This window comes from Fonsecaea monophora (genome assembly GCF_001642475.1).
Source record: "Fonsecaea monophora strain CBS 269.37 chromosome Unknown Scaff212, whole genome shotgun sequence".
Classification (NCBI taxonomy): Eukaryota; Fungi; Ascomycota; class Eurotiomycetes; order Chaetothyriales; family Herpotrichiellaceae; genus Fonsecaea; species Fonsecaea monophora.
The window spans coordinates 683-16,665 of record NW_019174143.1 but is presented as its reverse complement, the minus strand read 5'-3'; the positions used below and the strand labels follow the sequence as shown (position 1 = coordinate 16,665).

General features: G+C 52.5%; 5 protein-coding genes across 5 annotated transcripts; 4 read left to right on the top strand and 1 right to left on the bottom strand.

The window, feature by feature from the left end:
• Positions 1 to 1,739: 1,739 nt before the first annotated feature.
• AYO21_12047 (hypothetical protein) lies at positions 1,740 to 2,651 on the top strand (the record flags this gene model as incomplete). The annotated part of the gene is made up of 3 exons (XM_022661890.1): positions 1,740 to 1,860; positions 1,918 to 2,390; positions 2,445 to 2,651. The coding sequence occupies 3 exons, from the start codon at positions 1,740 to 1,742 to the stop codon at positions 2,649 to 2,651; spliced, it is 801 nt and encodes a 266-aa protein (XP_022505804.1).
• Positions 2,652 to 4,148: 1,497 nt separating this feature from the next.
• Positions 4,149 to 4,733, top strand: AYO21_12046 (hypothetical protein; the record flags this gene model as incomplete). Its single annotated transcript, XM_022661889.1, has 1 exon — positions 4,149 to 4,733. The coding sequence occupies one exon, from the start codon at positions 4,149 to 4,151 to the stop codon at positions 4,731 to 4,733; it is 585 nt and encodes a 194-aa protein (XP_022505803.1).
• Positions 4,734 to 7,028: 2,295 nt separating this feature from the next.
• AYO21_12045 (hypothetical protein) lies at positions 7,029 to 9,638 on the top strand (the record flags this gene model as incomplete). The annotated part of the gene is made up of 1 exon (XM_022661888.1): positions 7,029 to 9,638. The coding sequence occupies one exon, from the start codon at positions 7,029 to 7,031 to the stop codon at positions 9,636 to 9,638; it is 2,610 nt and encodes an 869-aa protein (XP_022505802.1).
• Positions 9,639 to 10,039: 401 nt separating this feature from the next.
• On the bottom strand, positions 10,040 to 11,804 carry AYO21_12044 (hypothetical protein; the record flags this gene model as incomplete). The annotated part of the gene is made up of 2 exons (XM_022661887.1): positions 10,040 to 11,691; positions 11,753 to 11,804. 2 exons carry the CDS (start codon positions 11,802 to 11,804, stop codon positions 10,040 to 10,042), a joined length of 1,704 nt encoding a protein of 567 aa, XP_022505801.1.
• A 762-nt stretch (positions 11,805 to 12,566) lies between these two features.
• Positions 12,567 to 15,779, top strand: AYO21_12043 (hypothetical protein; the record flags this gene model as incomplete). Its single annotated transcript, XM_022661886.1, has 1 exon — positions 12,567 to 15,779. One exon carries the CDS (start codon positions 12,567 to 12,569, stop codon positions 15,777 to 15,779), a length of 3,213 nt encoding a protein of 1,070 aa, XP_022505800.1.
• Positions 15,780 to 15,983: the final 204 nt, after the last annotated feature.

Below are 15,983 nucleotides of genomic sequence, written 5' to 3'. Positions count from 1 at the left end.
TCTTTACCCACAACACACCCACTCCAAACACAACACCCTCCTCCCCCTCCTCTACTCCTCCTTCCCCCTCCCCCTCCCCAACCGGCCGCTCCTCTCGATGTCAATGTCAATGCCAGCTCACTCACACACCTTGTACGACAACCAAAAGACCAGGGTTCTCGACACGGAAGTCGTATTCGTGGATCCGCAGGTGGCTCAATGGGGTCTGAAGAACTTTCTAGGTACAAAAATGCTCCAGTTCTTTGGGGTAGGGGATGGTTTCCCGTTGTGCGGGCCTCTTCTCAAATGCTTCGATTCTGGCTGATCTTACTCTCGTAAACTCTCAGTGGCCATTGGAGGTGACCTGATTGAAGTGTGCTCTCCGTTCAAACCCAATACGACGGTGGGGAAACTGCTCGAGAAACGCGGCGACGGTGGGTACATGATCATCATGCAGACATTGGACGCCGCGTCGAGGCGGAAATACATCGAGTCGAGGAACCTGGCCAGGGTCATCTTCCACCACTCGCACGGAGATGTCGAGTGTATCCAGTATCATCCAAAGGGGATTGCCGGTAAGTGTGCTTCGTGGGGGTTTCCGCTGTTCGAGACGTGCGATGAGACGCTGATCAGACTGAACACGGCAAAAAGGGGGAATGATGCCGGAATTGGATTCCCATACCCCGTCGGCCACGAACTCAACCCCACTGGAGAGCCCCTTTAGTCCATGGCACGCCTGCGGATCGGATTACCCAAGGTACTCGGCCGGGATGAGGCGTCGCGCACACCTGAAGCTGGTCAGGGCAGTTCTCCGCTTGGCGCCCGGCCAAACCGACGTCCACGCCGCCGCTCAGCAATGGCAGGACTATTTTGGGGTGGAGAGACGAGGGAGTGAGCTGGTCTTCACAAACGCCCGCCTAAGTTTCGTGCCAGGAGTGGAGGGGTCGCCCGAGGGGCTGGAGAGCATCACTATTGCAGTCCAGGGCAAGGAGAGGCTCGACAAGATGTTGAGAGTGGTGAGCGACGAGGGTCTTTGCGGAAACGGATGGACGAATATGCTGGGCGTCAAATGGTACTTTGAGCTCCAGGGCGAAGAGAATGACCAAGCAAAGGGACGAGAGAGCAGACTCTAAACCTGTGATCAGCATGAAAAGAGCAGTGGTGGTGGCTATTGTCTCACGTACCCAAGTGCCCTCGCTGCGCCAACAGCATCTTCATTCCGCATTGCCGCAGTGACTGCGGATGATCAACCATCCCGTGCCTGATGTCATTCGTGGCGCGTTTGTCCTTGAGGAGGTGGGAGGCTTCGAGGCTTCAGCCTTGGTGCAGAAGGCATGCGGCGATCGTTGAGGAGGGATGTCTACTGCACGGCTTTGATTCACATTCGTGACCTGCCTAGGGGATCTGCCTAGGCACTGAGTCCACTAGACATGGTGACATGTTAGGCACGACACGAAGTGTGACAGTAACACCAAGTTACTGCAACTCAGCCGAAGGGTCTGTGTACAAAAGAAACCAAATATCAAACATGTCAGCTAGCACCTTTGGTTCACTTCCTTGTCTATTTACAGTGTTGTCTCATCACAAAACAAGTCTCGTCTCGCCCTGTGAGCTCCCCACGACAGAAAGAGAAAATGACACTTCATCGCCCGGACGATGGCGCCAGCACGAGTCACTCTTCGGATCCTTCACTGATTTCTCCCACGGCCACGCATTTATCACTTCCATCAATTGCCCTCGTACCGTGTCCTTCATCATCCATGACATCAAAGCTCGTTTATCTGGTGGCTGTGCAGATGAGCACTGGAAAGAATACCCACTTGGACGCGACGACTGGAAGATCCTGCATAGTTTCCTTGACAACAGTGGTTGGAAAGTGCGGTATGTTTTGAAAGGACATTTTTCGGTTCCTCCATCTTGGCTCAAGCCAATCCACAGGCTCCGGCGTCTACAGGTTTGACTATTTTTCCCGAATTGCAATCTTTGTCCACCGTGTGCCTTCTTCCGCCCACGCAGCCTTCCTCTATGAGTTCTACTTCCAGCTTCGGTCCAAGCTGAACCGCCTTTGCGCGGGTGACCAGGAGCGCGAACAGTTTGGGGCGCAGATCATAGCCCATGGGAGTGCCGATGTGGTTGGGAGGACGACCTTCGACAAACATCAACCTGATAACTACATCACTCACCGGGCTGCACCAACCTGTGGTCTCTTTCTGGAGTTCGCCTGCTCACAACATCGCAATAGGCTACCGGAACTGGCCGAGTTCTATCTATTGGAAGCTAAGCGATTGACTCAGATGGTGATTGACATCGATTGTGACTCCCTTCGAACAAAGAAAGTGACTCTCCACACTTGGAGACGCGGCAGTGAAGATCATAGTGATACTAACAGCGGTCTCATTGAATACTCTCAGGTTAGTACATCCAACCCCATCTCGGATGATTGCTTACTCCGACGACCTCCACAGGAACTTCGATCGGAGAATAGTGTGCGTGTCTCGGGGCCTCCCTTGAGAATATCAGTGTCCGACATAGTCCCTCGGGAGCATGTCCCGCTCTCACTGCACAATGCGACCATTGACTTCTCGGTTGACGAGCTTTGCGGGATTTTGGAGACGGCAGAAGACCAAAAGACATTGGTGAAAGCTGCCGAGGGCGAGGGTGGACATCAATGAGCCAGCACGAAATGAGTGTCACCTTCAGCTCGCTGTGCGCCCCCCTTGCCGTATGCCGCAACGCGATCGATCCCCAATTCAAATCCGAAGCCGAACTCTCCCAGGCCGGCCTGCTCCTCCCAATTGTACGACATATCTTGAGAAACTTTTTTCTTTCCTGCCTGTCTTGGGCGCCTTCGGCGAGGACAAATCACGCGAAACCCGCATCAGATACCCGACAGCCAGGCTTGGAGGCACCAAACCGAACCAATAATACAAGCGACAGTGATTACGACCAATGATAATAATAATAATACCAGCACAAACACCAGACCCCTCCCCAAAAAAACCAAGCAACCCTTGAGTTCAGCTTGTGATGCAGACATGCCATTCGGTGGACCTGAATAAAGGATCGGCGTCTATTGTATTTTCTTTTCTTTTCAATTCTGTTCATGCTAGATCTCAAATGTCTTGCCTAAATCAAGACAGCAACTCAAGACAGAGACAGTGATAGCGTCAGAGATAGCAGTGACCAAAAAAGGCACACGCCACAATAAATCACAGTTTGCAAACGCGCCTACATCCCCCATGTTGCTGCACTTCTGGTCAATACCGGCGGGATAGTTTTCCCCTACGACAGAGGCTCAAAACCGAATAATCGTCCATGTTAATATTGCGTAAGCAAATTACCATAGCAAGTCCAGTTTCCTACCGTACCAAGGGTGAAGCCTCGAAGGATCGAAACCCTTGGAGGAAAAGGGTGATATGCAGCCAATCGGCAAATATCGAGATCACCGCCGTATTATTTCTGATCGATGCGTCCATGTAATATCTGGGTGCTGGTAATATGGCCTACCATCTAGATCTTTGGACTTGAGGTTAAGCTTTTGTCTAGTTGGGGAGAAGCGGATGATGCACTAAGCCCAATCCGGAATCTCGAGCCTGGTCCCCACAGAGAGTTCAACGGGAGTTCCCATGCGAGCAAGGATCTGAGACAAGCCAAGCGAAAGAATTTTTGCTGTATTTGTGGAGAACTTGCACAGCCTTGCAGCTCGCATGACCCTCTTCACCTCTTCTTGCAGGGGGTTACATCTGGGGAAAAATGGCTCGTTGTCACCATCACCACCACCACCATCGTCATAGGTGTGGGCTGTTTCTAAGTATACCACAAGGAACACACGGAAAGTTTGGAAAAATGTGACTGCAAGTCTGTGGACTGAGCCCTCACAACATGAAAACATGTGACCACCTACCTAAGCATAGGGCAGTCCCAGCCTCTTGTTTCAGTTCGCCTATACTGAGTGAGGTCAGTCGATCAATCTTTCCCCCAAACATATAAAGGGTCGCATCCGTCTGGCTCAAAGCAATCCGTCACTACCAGCACCATCACAGTTGTCAAGAGCAGAGATTGATCATAAAACATACCACGTCGCAATACCGACAAGTCCTCAATCAGCGCACGTCAAAACACCTTCAACTTACCGCCTGTGTCACTCACCCCATCCACTTCTTTTAACCATGCTCTTCCTGTCCACGGCCGCGGCCTCATTGGCCCTCCTCTCCACCGCCAGTGCCGTCCCCCTCAAGGCCGAAAAGCGGCAAGACGCCGTCGACGTCACGTTTGGCCTGGTCGTCGGCAACGTAGACCTCTTCGACAGCAACGAGGTCCAGTACTTTGGTTTCTCCTACGCCAACAACTCGGCGTACTTTGGCCAGATCAGGTACCAGACGTACTCGGAGCCGCTGGTCATGGCCGGGGCTCACGTCGGCGGCGACACGCAGGGCACCTTGGTCTTCGATTCGATCCACTCGAGCCCCACAGGCTGGCAGAACGGCTACATCCAGCCGGACAAGACGGCGCCGTTGCAGTTCACCGTCCCTCACGCGGGCGGCAGTGTCCCCGCCGACGCCGCCTCCACGGGCTTCTCCTTCAACCAAGCGGGTTCGCTGGTGTGGAACGGCGAGAACAAGTTCTGGGCCTGCCAGAACCCGGAGCTCCAGGCCCTCAACACCTACCAGATCTGGTGGAACGGTGCCGGCGAGTTCCCTCTCGGCATCGACTGCAAGGGACCCATTGACGCCAACATGGTTGCTGGCTGCTAAGGCGTGTGTGCAACTAAGTGCTCGGGATTCGCCCATCTCTTTTTCTCGCATTGCCATGGAGTTTTTTGTTGGTCTAGTCTTTTTGCTTTTTGTCGTCTGCATTGCACGGGGTAATTGGTCGGTGCTTGCTATCTAAATGATTTCTCATCTGTTCTGATATTGTCAGGTGCTGGATAGTACTTAATATCATATACTTTATCAACCCTCAGAGACACACAAGACTTTCATGTGAGGTGATTCTTTTCGAATAAAATTACGGAATCAGGAGAAAAAGAAAAGAAAAAAAAATATTCTAGAGGAAAACGATCAATTGTATATTGCTCTACCAATGCGACAAAAAGCCATCATAATGTCAGACCTTTGTGAAACAATCATCGAGGAAAAACCTCTTTAAAAAAAAACCCCCACCCCGGAGCCTCACTTACCATGACTTGTGTTTTCACTTACCTTGTCGACTTGGCTGCTTTTCGCCAGACGTCTTTATTGTCGTCGAGGTCAGTAGTAGCCTGCCACTGCCACCTCACGTCTGTTTGGTCAGATTTCTAGCCGGACCGTTTCATTGCTTACCTGTTTTGGAAGATTCACTTGAGATAAAATAGTGTATCTCCTCAATTGGGGAAAGTGAACTCAGGGGAACTTATTTGCTGGAATAGTGGTAGGGGCTGTCCGCCTCGGAAATTGCGCCGCGTCTTCCATACTTTCCGCTGGCGTCACGAGTCGTGCCACCATAGGTCCCGTACTCTGCTTTGACCGCTGCAGTCACAGCGGTGGCCAAGCGGTCATAGTCTTCGGAGGACCAGGTCCGAGCAGAGCAGGTGTTGGAAGAGCCAGAGCCGGAGCCAGAGCCAGACCCTGAAGAAGAGCCATCCTTCTTGCCCGAAGACGACCCGCCGCAGGATTTCGAATCAGAAGGCATTGTCAAGGTGTAATTGGAATTTGATGGGTTTTCGGAGTAGTTGGTGAGAGTGTTGATAGGTCTTGGCCTTTTGGAATTTGAGAAGAGCGGTGGGATTGAGAGAGCTGGAGTCTTTTGAGAATTTTTTTTTCTTGCCTCGAAGATGAAGGTGTTGATTTTGTTGCGGAGCTTTTGGTATGGAGAGAAGCACTGGAGCGTGGAATACTTCGAGATATTTAAGGGCCCCAGAATCGAGTCCCCACGGCGAGAGACAGGGTGGTACACAATGGGTCAATGCCTTTCGAGAGAGCAGCCTCAGACAATGCCCCATTGAGGCAGCATGAGGTTGAGGAATACAAAGCCGATATCAATGGGAAAAAGACCCAAATCCTGTCATCCATCAATGAGCCTTTGTTGGTCTTCTCTGCAGTGTTCAAGGAGACATTCTAGTGGCATAAAGTCTTGGACAATGCTTCACTCGTGCCTTCAAGTCCTTCATTGTTCTTCCACAAAGACCGTAAGAAGAGAGACCATTTGACTTCTGGAGCTGTAGCGGGGCTGACAGGGAGCCTGACAGGTTGAAGGTTTCTACCGCGACATATTGAAATGTTGGCTTGATGTGTGCTGATTTGAGTTAAAAGCTCAGGGCGAGGAAGAGTTGTATGTAGTCTGGTTGAGTTGCTCAAGTCTAGATGAGCATTGGGTTGCGCCTTGTACGAGTATCACTCACGGCTTAGTGGTCCAAAGAGAACAGGACCTCGGGAAGCGTTCAAGGAACCTACGAGGACGCTAATAGCTTGTGTGGCTTTCCGGATGGGGCAATAGCGTATTTTTAGTCTGTATTAGTACTAACCTTATCGCCAAGTCTGGCAGGGTCTGGATTCCTATATTCGGTATCTTGTCACTCGTCACCTTTTCTGCTTGAACAGTCGAGATAGATTGCTGCTACCCCGTGAAGTTTGTGAAGCAGAACGGCTGGCTCACGACTCATGATGGTGATGGCGCTTCTGGAACTAGTCAGACCCCAGACAGCGATCGGTTTCCCACACATCTACTGCTTTATCGAGGTGTCCTTCGTGAACACCGCACCATAAATGGCACGCAATCAGTACCACGGCACATACCAGTTCTCAACTGGGTTGCTTGCCACTTCCCCAGCCGACAGATTCTGGTCCAAACATGAATGCATGCCTTGTACTGCTTGAATATATCGAGGACTTTTGATGATACGTATCACGTGTACCCGTGACGTGACGCGACGCGTTCGCGTCACGTAGCCTATATTTTCGCAATGGAGTGTGCCCCGCCGAGACGAATATACGCCAGGCTACTCTTCACACAATAACCGTAGCCTTGCTCCTGCCGCCCTCTCTTGTGTCAAAGTATAGCATGTATGTGTCATGTCCGGAGTTGTTCGGTCGATCACAAGCACCAAACGAAAGACCACGCCTGCACCTACAGCGGCGAGGAAGCGACAACGACCAAATGGTACGGAAATCACCTCTAGCGCTCGACCCTCGAAGAGCCAACGGACTCTGACCCAAGTCGAATGGATCTCCACCTTCTCTCCGAGCTTCGACGACCGCGACATGCAGTATCTAGATGACGTGAAAAAGCCGTCCCCGGCACCAAAACGGCCCCGTCCGAGAGCACAAAAGCCTGATTCAACGTTGACGCAGATGGATTTCTTCGATTCGACACCTCGAGACTATCAAGACATTGATGACACTATGATAGATGATTCAAAATGGGAACGTGACAATTACATTGTGCCACAACTGGACGGAACATACGACAGTCCGAGGAGGCCTCGAAAGCGCAAAGCGACTCCGAAGACCATCAGTCTGCCAGGCCAGGAGATCGAGCCCTCCAACCAAGATAGCCAGGCAGAGTATAGACCCAGGAAGAGAAAGAAGAAGGTGGGATTTGCGGATAACGGGAGCGCAGAGGCAACTCGAAGGTCATCTAAGCGACTGGCAATAAAGGATGAAGTTCTCTCAGATCCGGTGAAGAACTTCGATTATTTTGCGCAGGCGTTGACCGATCAGGTAGAAGACAGAAAACACCACTTCGCGGATGAATCCCTGGACCGACCTTTGGAGATTGAGGACTCAGCAGATGAGATGGAGATTACATCCGATACGGTTTTGGGAAAACAGGACTCTGCCCTGCCCGAAACGCCAAAGCGGAAGACGAACGTCGTTCTCTCAAGCCAGTCCCCGGAAAGCCTATGTGAGAGTACACACAAGAGCAACCGAAAGACCCCCGAAACCCTTTCCACACTTCGCCGAGCACCATTAGCTGAACGATCGGTCAATATACCTCCGGAAGCCTCTCCAACTAGGAAAGAAATGAACAGGTCGCGGACCCCGAGGCGTGGTTCGACGAAGAGCAAGGTGATCGTCCTGAAGCTTCCAAAGCGCGACCAGCTTCGACGCCCCGCACGTATCGAGGACTCTCAAGTCAATTTGTGGTCAATTCCGTCATCCTCGCCAGAGTTTACAAGACCTGCTACCACTGTCCAGGCACCCACGACTTCGAACAAAACGACCGAGGATTTTGAAATTCCTCCCACAAGCCAACTGCAAGGAAGTGGATTGACTACTTTGGTTTCCTGGAGTGAGGACAATCTGACAAACTTGAGTCAGCTTTTTGCGAGCAGGAGCGGTGGCTCAAGGGGAGACATTGCCGTGGACTCTCTACAAGAAGAAAACCAAAGTGTGATTGTTCGAGACTTTGCTGACGCTCATTCTCCGCCAACCAAGTCCTCTGCTCCAGGTCTTGACTGCTTCATCAGATCTTCGTCGCCCGTTCTCGCAGAGACACAGGATCCGAATGAGCACGCGCGTGAATCCTTGGAGGAAATTTGCGACGCTGCAGATTTCGGCTCGCCAATTGCAAACGATACACAGTTCAATATCCAGATCCTGCATCGTGTGTCATCCCCCATCCGACCAGAGCAATTTCCTGGGCAGTCAGACGCCGGATCCAATGCTGTTCTATCCTCCGCACCGCCGCCGAATGGTTGTAATGGTGCCAGTAAAGAGGGTGAAGCTCCACACTCTGGTGGTCCAGACATTGATCATGTGCAGCCTTCGGACTCGCCACTATTGATTCCTACTCTGCTAGGAGGATGCAGCGCAGATGCAGAAGGCGAGGCGCCTGAGATACAAGACGAGGAAGCAGAAGAGGTACCTTTGCCAAAACCCGTGTTTGTGCATCCAGCAAGCACACATTGGAAGATGGCAAAAGCGCCACGGAGCGACAACTTGCATACCTCTTCACCTACCCTTTCATTTGGAAGACACGCCACGCAAAGATCTGTTTATCCCGCGTCAATTCCTCACCCGTCACAAATATCGACCCAAGATGTCACGCAAGGATTTCTCCCACAATCATCGCTTCCGCAATTGCCACAGGAAGGGTTGCTCGAAGGCGAACCTGAGAAGATTTCGATCAAAGACTCCAGTTCTTTGAGCATTCCGCTCAGTCAGATTCCCCAGCATGTTGGGCCGGAGGAATCTCAACTGAATGGCAACATCAATGCGGCTCAAGAATCTAGTTCTGAAGATGATTTTGATCTTGATCTAGATCCACCTTCACTGCCAGTTCAGCCATCTCGAGCACCTGCTGCTCTTCTTCAACAGCATACCGAGCAACTCATGGCGCACAAAGTTAGATCGGGAACTCCGACGCTGATCAAAGACAGTCACGTTTTCAAATGTGAGGAGTCTCTGCAATGCTCACAAACCAAAGAAACTCAATCCGGACCCGAATCGACAGCCGCGCACTCGCCCGAACCCTCCCTACCGTCCTCTCCAGAACGGCTAGCACCGTTGCAGAAACAGTATTCACCTATCCCTGGATTCGATAACGACACGCAATCGAATTTTACACAGAATGGACACGTCACGGCCGCGTATATTCATCGACAGCGCGAGTCTGGGATATTCCCGAAATGGTTTGTTCCCACGCCGTTCCAGGTCCCGGGTTATACGAGAAGGAAATAGACTGCGGTCCATTATAACTCGACGGGAAATTGGTGTTGACGTTGACTGTTTGAGCTTTTTCGTCCCTTTGCTGGTTGTGGAGCTGTCCCGATTTCTTGGTAGCATGAATTTGTGTTTCTGTGCGCGCAGTCATCCCATGTAAGCCCATGGTAAAGCATGCATCGCATTCTTTGTACATCTTCTGTTGTCTTTTGCTATCTGGAAAATCGTGGCATGGGTCTGTCGTGTGCAATGGCACTGTTTCTAGCAGTTTGTGAAAGGATCGAGTTACATTGCGCAGCATGCGCTACAAGGCACTGATGAAAAGGTCAAATTAGGCAAGAAGGAGTTTTTGCAGATGAAATGACCGAGTCAAATATCACTCAGAAATATCTCGCTCGCTTCAAAAAGAGGAAATAGTCCTAACTCCTGAAGAGTCTTAATGCTTCGACCTCTCCCGTATCCTCCTCATCCACACGCAGCCCATCCATTCCGCCCGTATCGTCGTCTTCAACACTGTCTCTTTCCCGCTCGTCCAATGCCCCAACTTTGCCCAATAGACTGCCGAAGAACTCGTCACGGGCCGGCTCGGTCCACGTCGAGCGATCCTCGGGCGCCATGAAGTTCTCCAGCTTCTCGTGCACCGTGTACCGGACCTTGCGGCCTTTGCTGGCCTTGGTGTCGACCCTCTTGTGCTTGCTGCCCGACACGTGGAGCTTTGTCGGCAGCACCGACGTGCCGGCGGGACCGTCGGTGAGGATGGCGGCGGAGCGCGAAGCGATGAGGTCACGCAGCAGGGATTGGTAGAATGGCCCATCATCGTAGGTCTGGGTCGCGGGCGAGAAGGACTGGGCGACGAGTTTGGAGGACTCGGTCGCGAGATAGGTGTCTAGCACGTCTGTGAGCCGCGAGGTCGTGGTCGATTGGTGGGAGGGCCTGAGCAGTTTCGACCGCGGCGCGGGATCGACCACCGGCTGGGTTTTGGTGTGCCATTTGTCGATCACGCTGCGGCGGTGCGCGTGGGCGTCCGCTTCGAAGAGGGTGTAATGCTCCCAGAGCTCCGGCAGCGAAGTTGTTCTCGTCGGGTTGAGCGGGCGTTTTCGCTTCAGAGTCTTCTTTTCCGGCCTGTCATCAGACGACAAGGGCCCTTCTCGGGCGGACAGGATGGCCGTGCGGATGGAGTCGACGGTTGACCACAGCGCCAACGCGGCATCTTCAGCTTGTTTCGCTGCCGTCTTCACTTCCTCTTCGTCGGCCAGGGGTGAAGGCAGGTCGTTCATGGCCGTGATGCCTTTCTGCAGCTTGATCCTGGCATCGAGGAGGCGATCAAAGGTTTGCCGCTGTTGCTTGACTGCTTGACCTTTTTTGACGTCGGCAGCGGCGCCAGCTGACAATACCGACGCCAGTGCTGCTGTCGATGCAGAGCCGAATGCAGCTTTCCTCAATTCTTCGCGCTCCGCGCTTCGAGTGGATTTTCCGGCTCGTGTTGGAGGCGATGAGGCGGCTGATGATATCGAGGAAGATGAGGAAGCGCCATCATCGTCGTCGTCGTCGTCGTCGTTCATGCCAATGTCAGAGTCGTCCAAAGAGTGCTCCTCCGATAAATCTGATTCATCCTTCTCTGCCTCATCTAGCGAGTCTTCTCCCGTTCCATTGATATCCTTCTGTGTCCTCGCCTCGCGCTCCTGAAGACCAAGATCCTTGAATCGTTTTGCGTTGTCTGCGCCGAGTGGTTCATCCTTCTCGGAATCTCCATCTTGATCCACCTCTGACCCTTCCGAGACCCCTTCGGAACCAGACATCTCCTCATGCCTGGGAGCAAAGGGATCCTCCTCCTGTCCTTCGTTGACGGGCGCGAAGGGGTCATCGTCCTCCTCATTTTCAAGTGCGCTGCGACTTACAGCCACTCCTCCATATTTTGCGTCCAGCGAAGGCTGCTCTGGCTGCCTCAGTGCGCTCTTTCCCACGGTTTCGTAATGTGCCCGGCTGAAGTCTTCTTGGAGGCCTGGTTCGTTTCCGGAGTCTTCGTCGTCGCTCGGACGCAAGTCATATGCATCATCTTCCGGGTCATAATCTGCCAGGTGTTAGTGCGCGAAGAAGGAAAACCAGCAAATTCCATGACTTCAACGACTGACCTTTCACTTTCTTCCGCTCCAGATCAGCGAATTGCTCCCGAAGACTCGGCATTTTATCGCGGTGCTCTACAAGGTGACGAGGGTCGCGGTGTCACTGGCTCTTTTTCTGCAATCGAAATAATTTTTGTTGGAGAATTTCGCCGCAAGGATTCCCCGCAGGCCCTACGCCACGCGCTAATAGGGGGCTTGAATGCTTAGGAGCCTCAGTACAACAGCCACCCATTCCCCGGATGATACCGGGATTTAATTATTGTTCATGTGTTGCACTCACCAAAATCAAGCTAAAATTCGGCTGAATAGTTCAGAGGTAGAATTCTTGCTTTGGGAGCATCAACGTCTTAATTGTAAGAGGTCCTGGGGTACGTTGGCACTGCGCTCCTTTACAGGCATCGGTGATGGGTAACTAACTCTCTACATCAGTTCAATTCCCAGTTCAGCCCTGTCTGGAAAATTTTTTTGGATTGGAATATTTCCAATTTTCTTGGGTTCGAGACAAGGCCTTGTCTTTCATCCGGTATTAAAATCTTCAAAAAGGCAGCATTGTTTTCATCGAGTCAAAAGAAACCGGGTGTGTGATCACGTGGCTGTCAGTTGACGACATCAGGCAGCCACGTCGATCCTTTACAAACGCAAGTTGCTGGCGTATCAAATGTCTCCTCGACATTATTATTGACATCAAGTCCATGTCTCTGACCTGCCCCCTGATCAATACTCGACTTTTGGATAACAGTATTTGTACGATCACATCAGTCACGCGCGCAAAGGAAAAGCTCTCTGCTTACAATGAGTCACGGTCGCTACGTGCTCGGACGCAATGCCACGCAGGACGAGTCGGCTAGCCGCAAGATCGACAAGGGCTACGCGTCAGTCTGCCCGTCAACTCCAAAAAACCGAAGATGATATCCCAGAAGTCTATGGCGACATGCTCGCCGAAGCTGTCGCCGAGGAACAGGCGTCTGCCTCTAACCCGCGGGCCACCAAGCGGCGGAAGATAAGCGAGGACCCGGCAGCGGAAATCTCACTCGACTTTGATCTATTTGGCTCCTCGACAGATGTCCAGGGTATTGACAATATGGGGCCTGCCGATGATGCACCGCCGAAGCTTCAACAGATCGTCTTCGATGATTTCGAGGTTTCGGACGAATCCGATGCTGAGTTCGAAGATGTGGATCTCGAAGCGGCCGCGAATGATGTTGTTGACGATCAGCAACCCGAACAGAAGACTCTTGAGCTCGACTTATCCAAGAATAGTACGCCTAGGCGTTCTGTACAACGACGCAAGCCTGTCGGTCTGGCAGAGCGCAGGCTTCGGTTGGATGCACACAAGGCACACCTTGTGTTATTGCTGGCGCACCTCCACTGCCGTAACAGATGGTGCAACAGTGAGTCGGTACATTCCATCTTGAAGCCTCTCGTACCTCGCAAAGTGATCTCATTACTTCACGTCGACGAGTCCAAGCCTCAGTACCAGAGATCGCATTCGTTCAACAAGGGCATTGAGGAGGTCTGTGCCATCTGGAGACAGCAATGGAACATTACTGCACGAGGCATGAAACGGGCTTTCTGGAGAGATGACATCGACGTTGTCAAGGAGAGTGACGATGCGGAGGATTTGATTGACTTTGACGACTTCAAGGCCGCAGCGGTCTCTCGCTCTGGTTCGAGAGATCTGGGAGCCCAATTATTCTGCGCACTACTACGCTCTGTCGCAATAGATGTCCGATTGGTATGTTCACTTCAGGTCTTACCCTTCTCTGCAATTGCCAAAGGGCAAACTCCAGAAAAGCCCAAACCTCGGTACATCTATGCGCCTCCCCAGACTTTTAATTCAGCCGCGAAAGACACGGACGTCACCACCAGGGTCGCACAGACGCCAAATCCCAAGAAGAGGAAAATTGTTGAATCTCCGTTTCCCATCTTCTGGGTCGAAGTCTTCTCTCCTTCTGTCCAGACGTGGATCCCGCTGGATCCTCTCGTCCGCAACACAATCAACAAGCCGAAGACCGGTTTTGAACCTCCTGCATCGGATCAACTCAATAGTATGACTTACGTTGTTGCATTTGAAGACGACGAATCTGCTAGAGACGTCACGAGGCGCTACACTCAGTGGTACAATGCAAAGACACGAAAGCAACGGGTTGAAAGTACAAAGGGTGGCGAGAAATGGTGGGAGGTGACGATGAACGTCTTCCAGAAACCCTTTAGTGAGACACGAGATGAGATCGAGGATGCGAGTCTGCTCAAGCGCGCCGAAAGTGAGCCCATGCCGAAAAACATGCAGGATTTTAGAGGACATCCTGTGTATGTTCTGGAACGGCACTTGCGACTGAACGAGGTCATACATCCTCGACATGAGGTCGGTAAAGTCAGTGCTGGACCCTCGAAGAGTGCAAAGCTTGAGAGTGTGTTCCGCAGACGAAACGTACACGTTTGTCGGACTGCGGATGCGTGGTACCGGCGTGGCCGTGATGTCAAACAAGGAGAGCAGCCGCTGAAACACGTAGTCCCTAAGAGACAGCGGAATCAGGACGGCCCAAGTACCGAAGACATGGAGGATGAAGACGAGGGCATTCAAGGAATGGCTCTCTATGCTGAATATCAGACTAACCTCTACGAGCCACCCCCAGTTGTCGACGAGAAGATTCCTCGCAATGCCTACGGCAACCTGGATGTTTACGTTCCGTCAATGATCCCGGCTGGTGCAGTCCACATTCGCCATCCGCTCGCATCAGCAGCGGCTCGCGTTCTCGGCATTGACTATGCAGATGCAGTGACGGGATTTCAGTTCAAAGGTCGACAGGGCACGGCGGTTGTCGATGGTGTGGTGGTAAGCATGAATATGACCAACGCCATGATCAACGTGATTGAGGGATTAGAGTCCCAAGCGACCGAGGAGGTGCAGGAAGCGAGAACTAGGATCATTTTGGCAATGTGGAAAAGATGGCTCACTGCTTTGCGCGTGCATGAGCATGTACATCGGCAATACGGAGACCGCAGTCATGGCACAAAGGGTGACGCCGGTGGTGCAGCAGAAGTCAGCGTCTCTCGAGATGAGGAAGATGGTGGCGGATTCATGATGGATCAAGCAGACCTGGATGAACGCGAAGCATCTGTCGACACTGTTCCTTTGACGACGCCAAACCTGAAACCACTCAACCAGCTTCTTCCCCCAGAAGTCGTGCATCAAGATGTGATTGTTGTTAGGTCTCTGAACAAGCTCGCCCGACTGCCTTCCCCTATTCGGACAAGGTCCCATGACCGTATCGTAGGGGCACCACCAAATGCGACCAACAGTGGCGGGCTGTTCCTTGATGCGGAGGACGCGGGCGGTGGCTTCATCTCCGAGGATGGTATGAGCCTGCACCCTCCAGGAAGCCAAAGGCATGAACGCGCGGTATCCCAAGACGGTAAACTCGCCAACGATGAAGCTGGCGGTTTCATTGCCGAAGAGGACAATGAAGGAGGTGGCTTCCTAGCCGAAGACGAGGAGGCAGACACCGAATCCCATAGGCGGTCTGTTACGGGTCATGGCGACCCGATCCAGGCAGCGGAAACAGCTGAGATGCTATTTGAGACACACCACGCGTCAAGCACCGAGAAGCTGAACAAAACCGGTGCGGGAAATGCGACCGCGGCCGCTGCCGGAGATAGCAGTGCCGAGCCCCGGAGCATATCGACCGGAGAAGGCGGAGGACGAAGAGAGGATCCAGCAATCTCGACGTGCTCAGTGCAAATTCCTGATGCGGACGTCGTGGCGTTGTGTGGTCAGCCACGCTCAATCAACGCCACGCTCGACCCGCCACATCCGAGCCTTGGGAGCGGGGAGACGACCGCAGGTGAAGACAAAGGGGGAGAAGGGGGAGAAGAAGAAGGGCAAGCAAGAGGACCAAGAGGCCAGACTTCGCGCTCTGGTTCTGGGTCTGGTTCTGCCAGTGCCTCTGTGGCGGGTTCTCTGCTCTCCCACGACCCTGAAGAAGACGACGCGGAACCCGAGTGGCTGCTCAGTAGTTTGGGCGAGCTGGATTAGATGGGTTTATTGTGATTACTCGCACTCGGTAGACGATGACGAGACGGGCAAGTAGACCTCGTACTCGTACCTGCAAGCCCATGATGCATGGAATGTGTTGCCTCTACGAGGTATAGGGTATAACTGACGGCGAGGTAGGCAGGGGGAGGAACTCGTTCTTCTCGCTCCATTTACCCAATTAGGTAACATTACCACTTAGCAGGG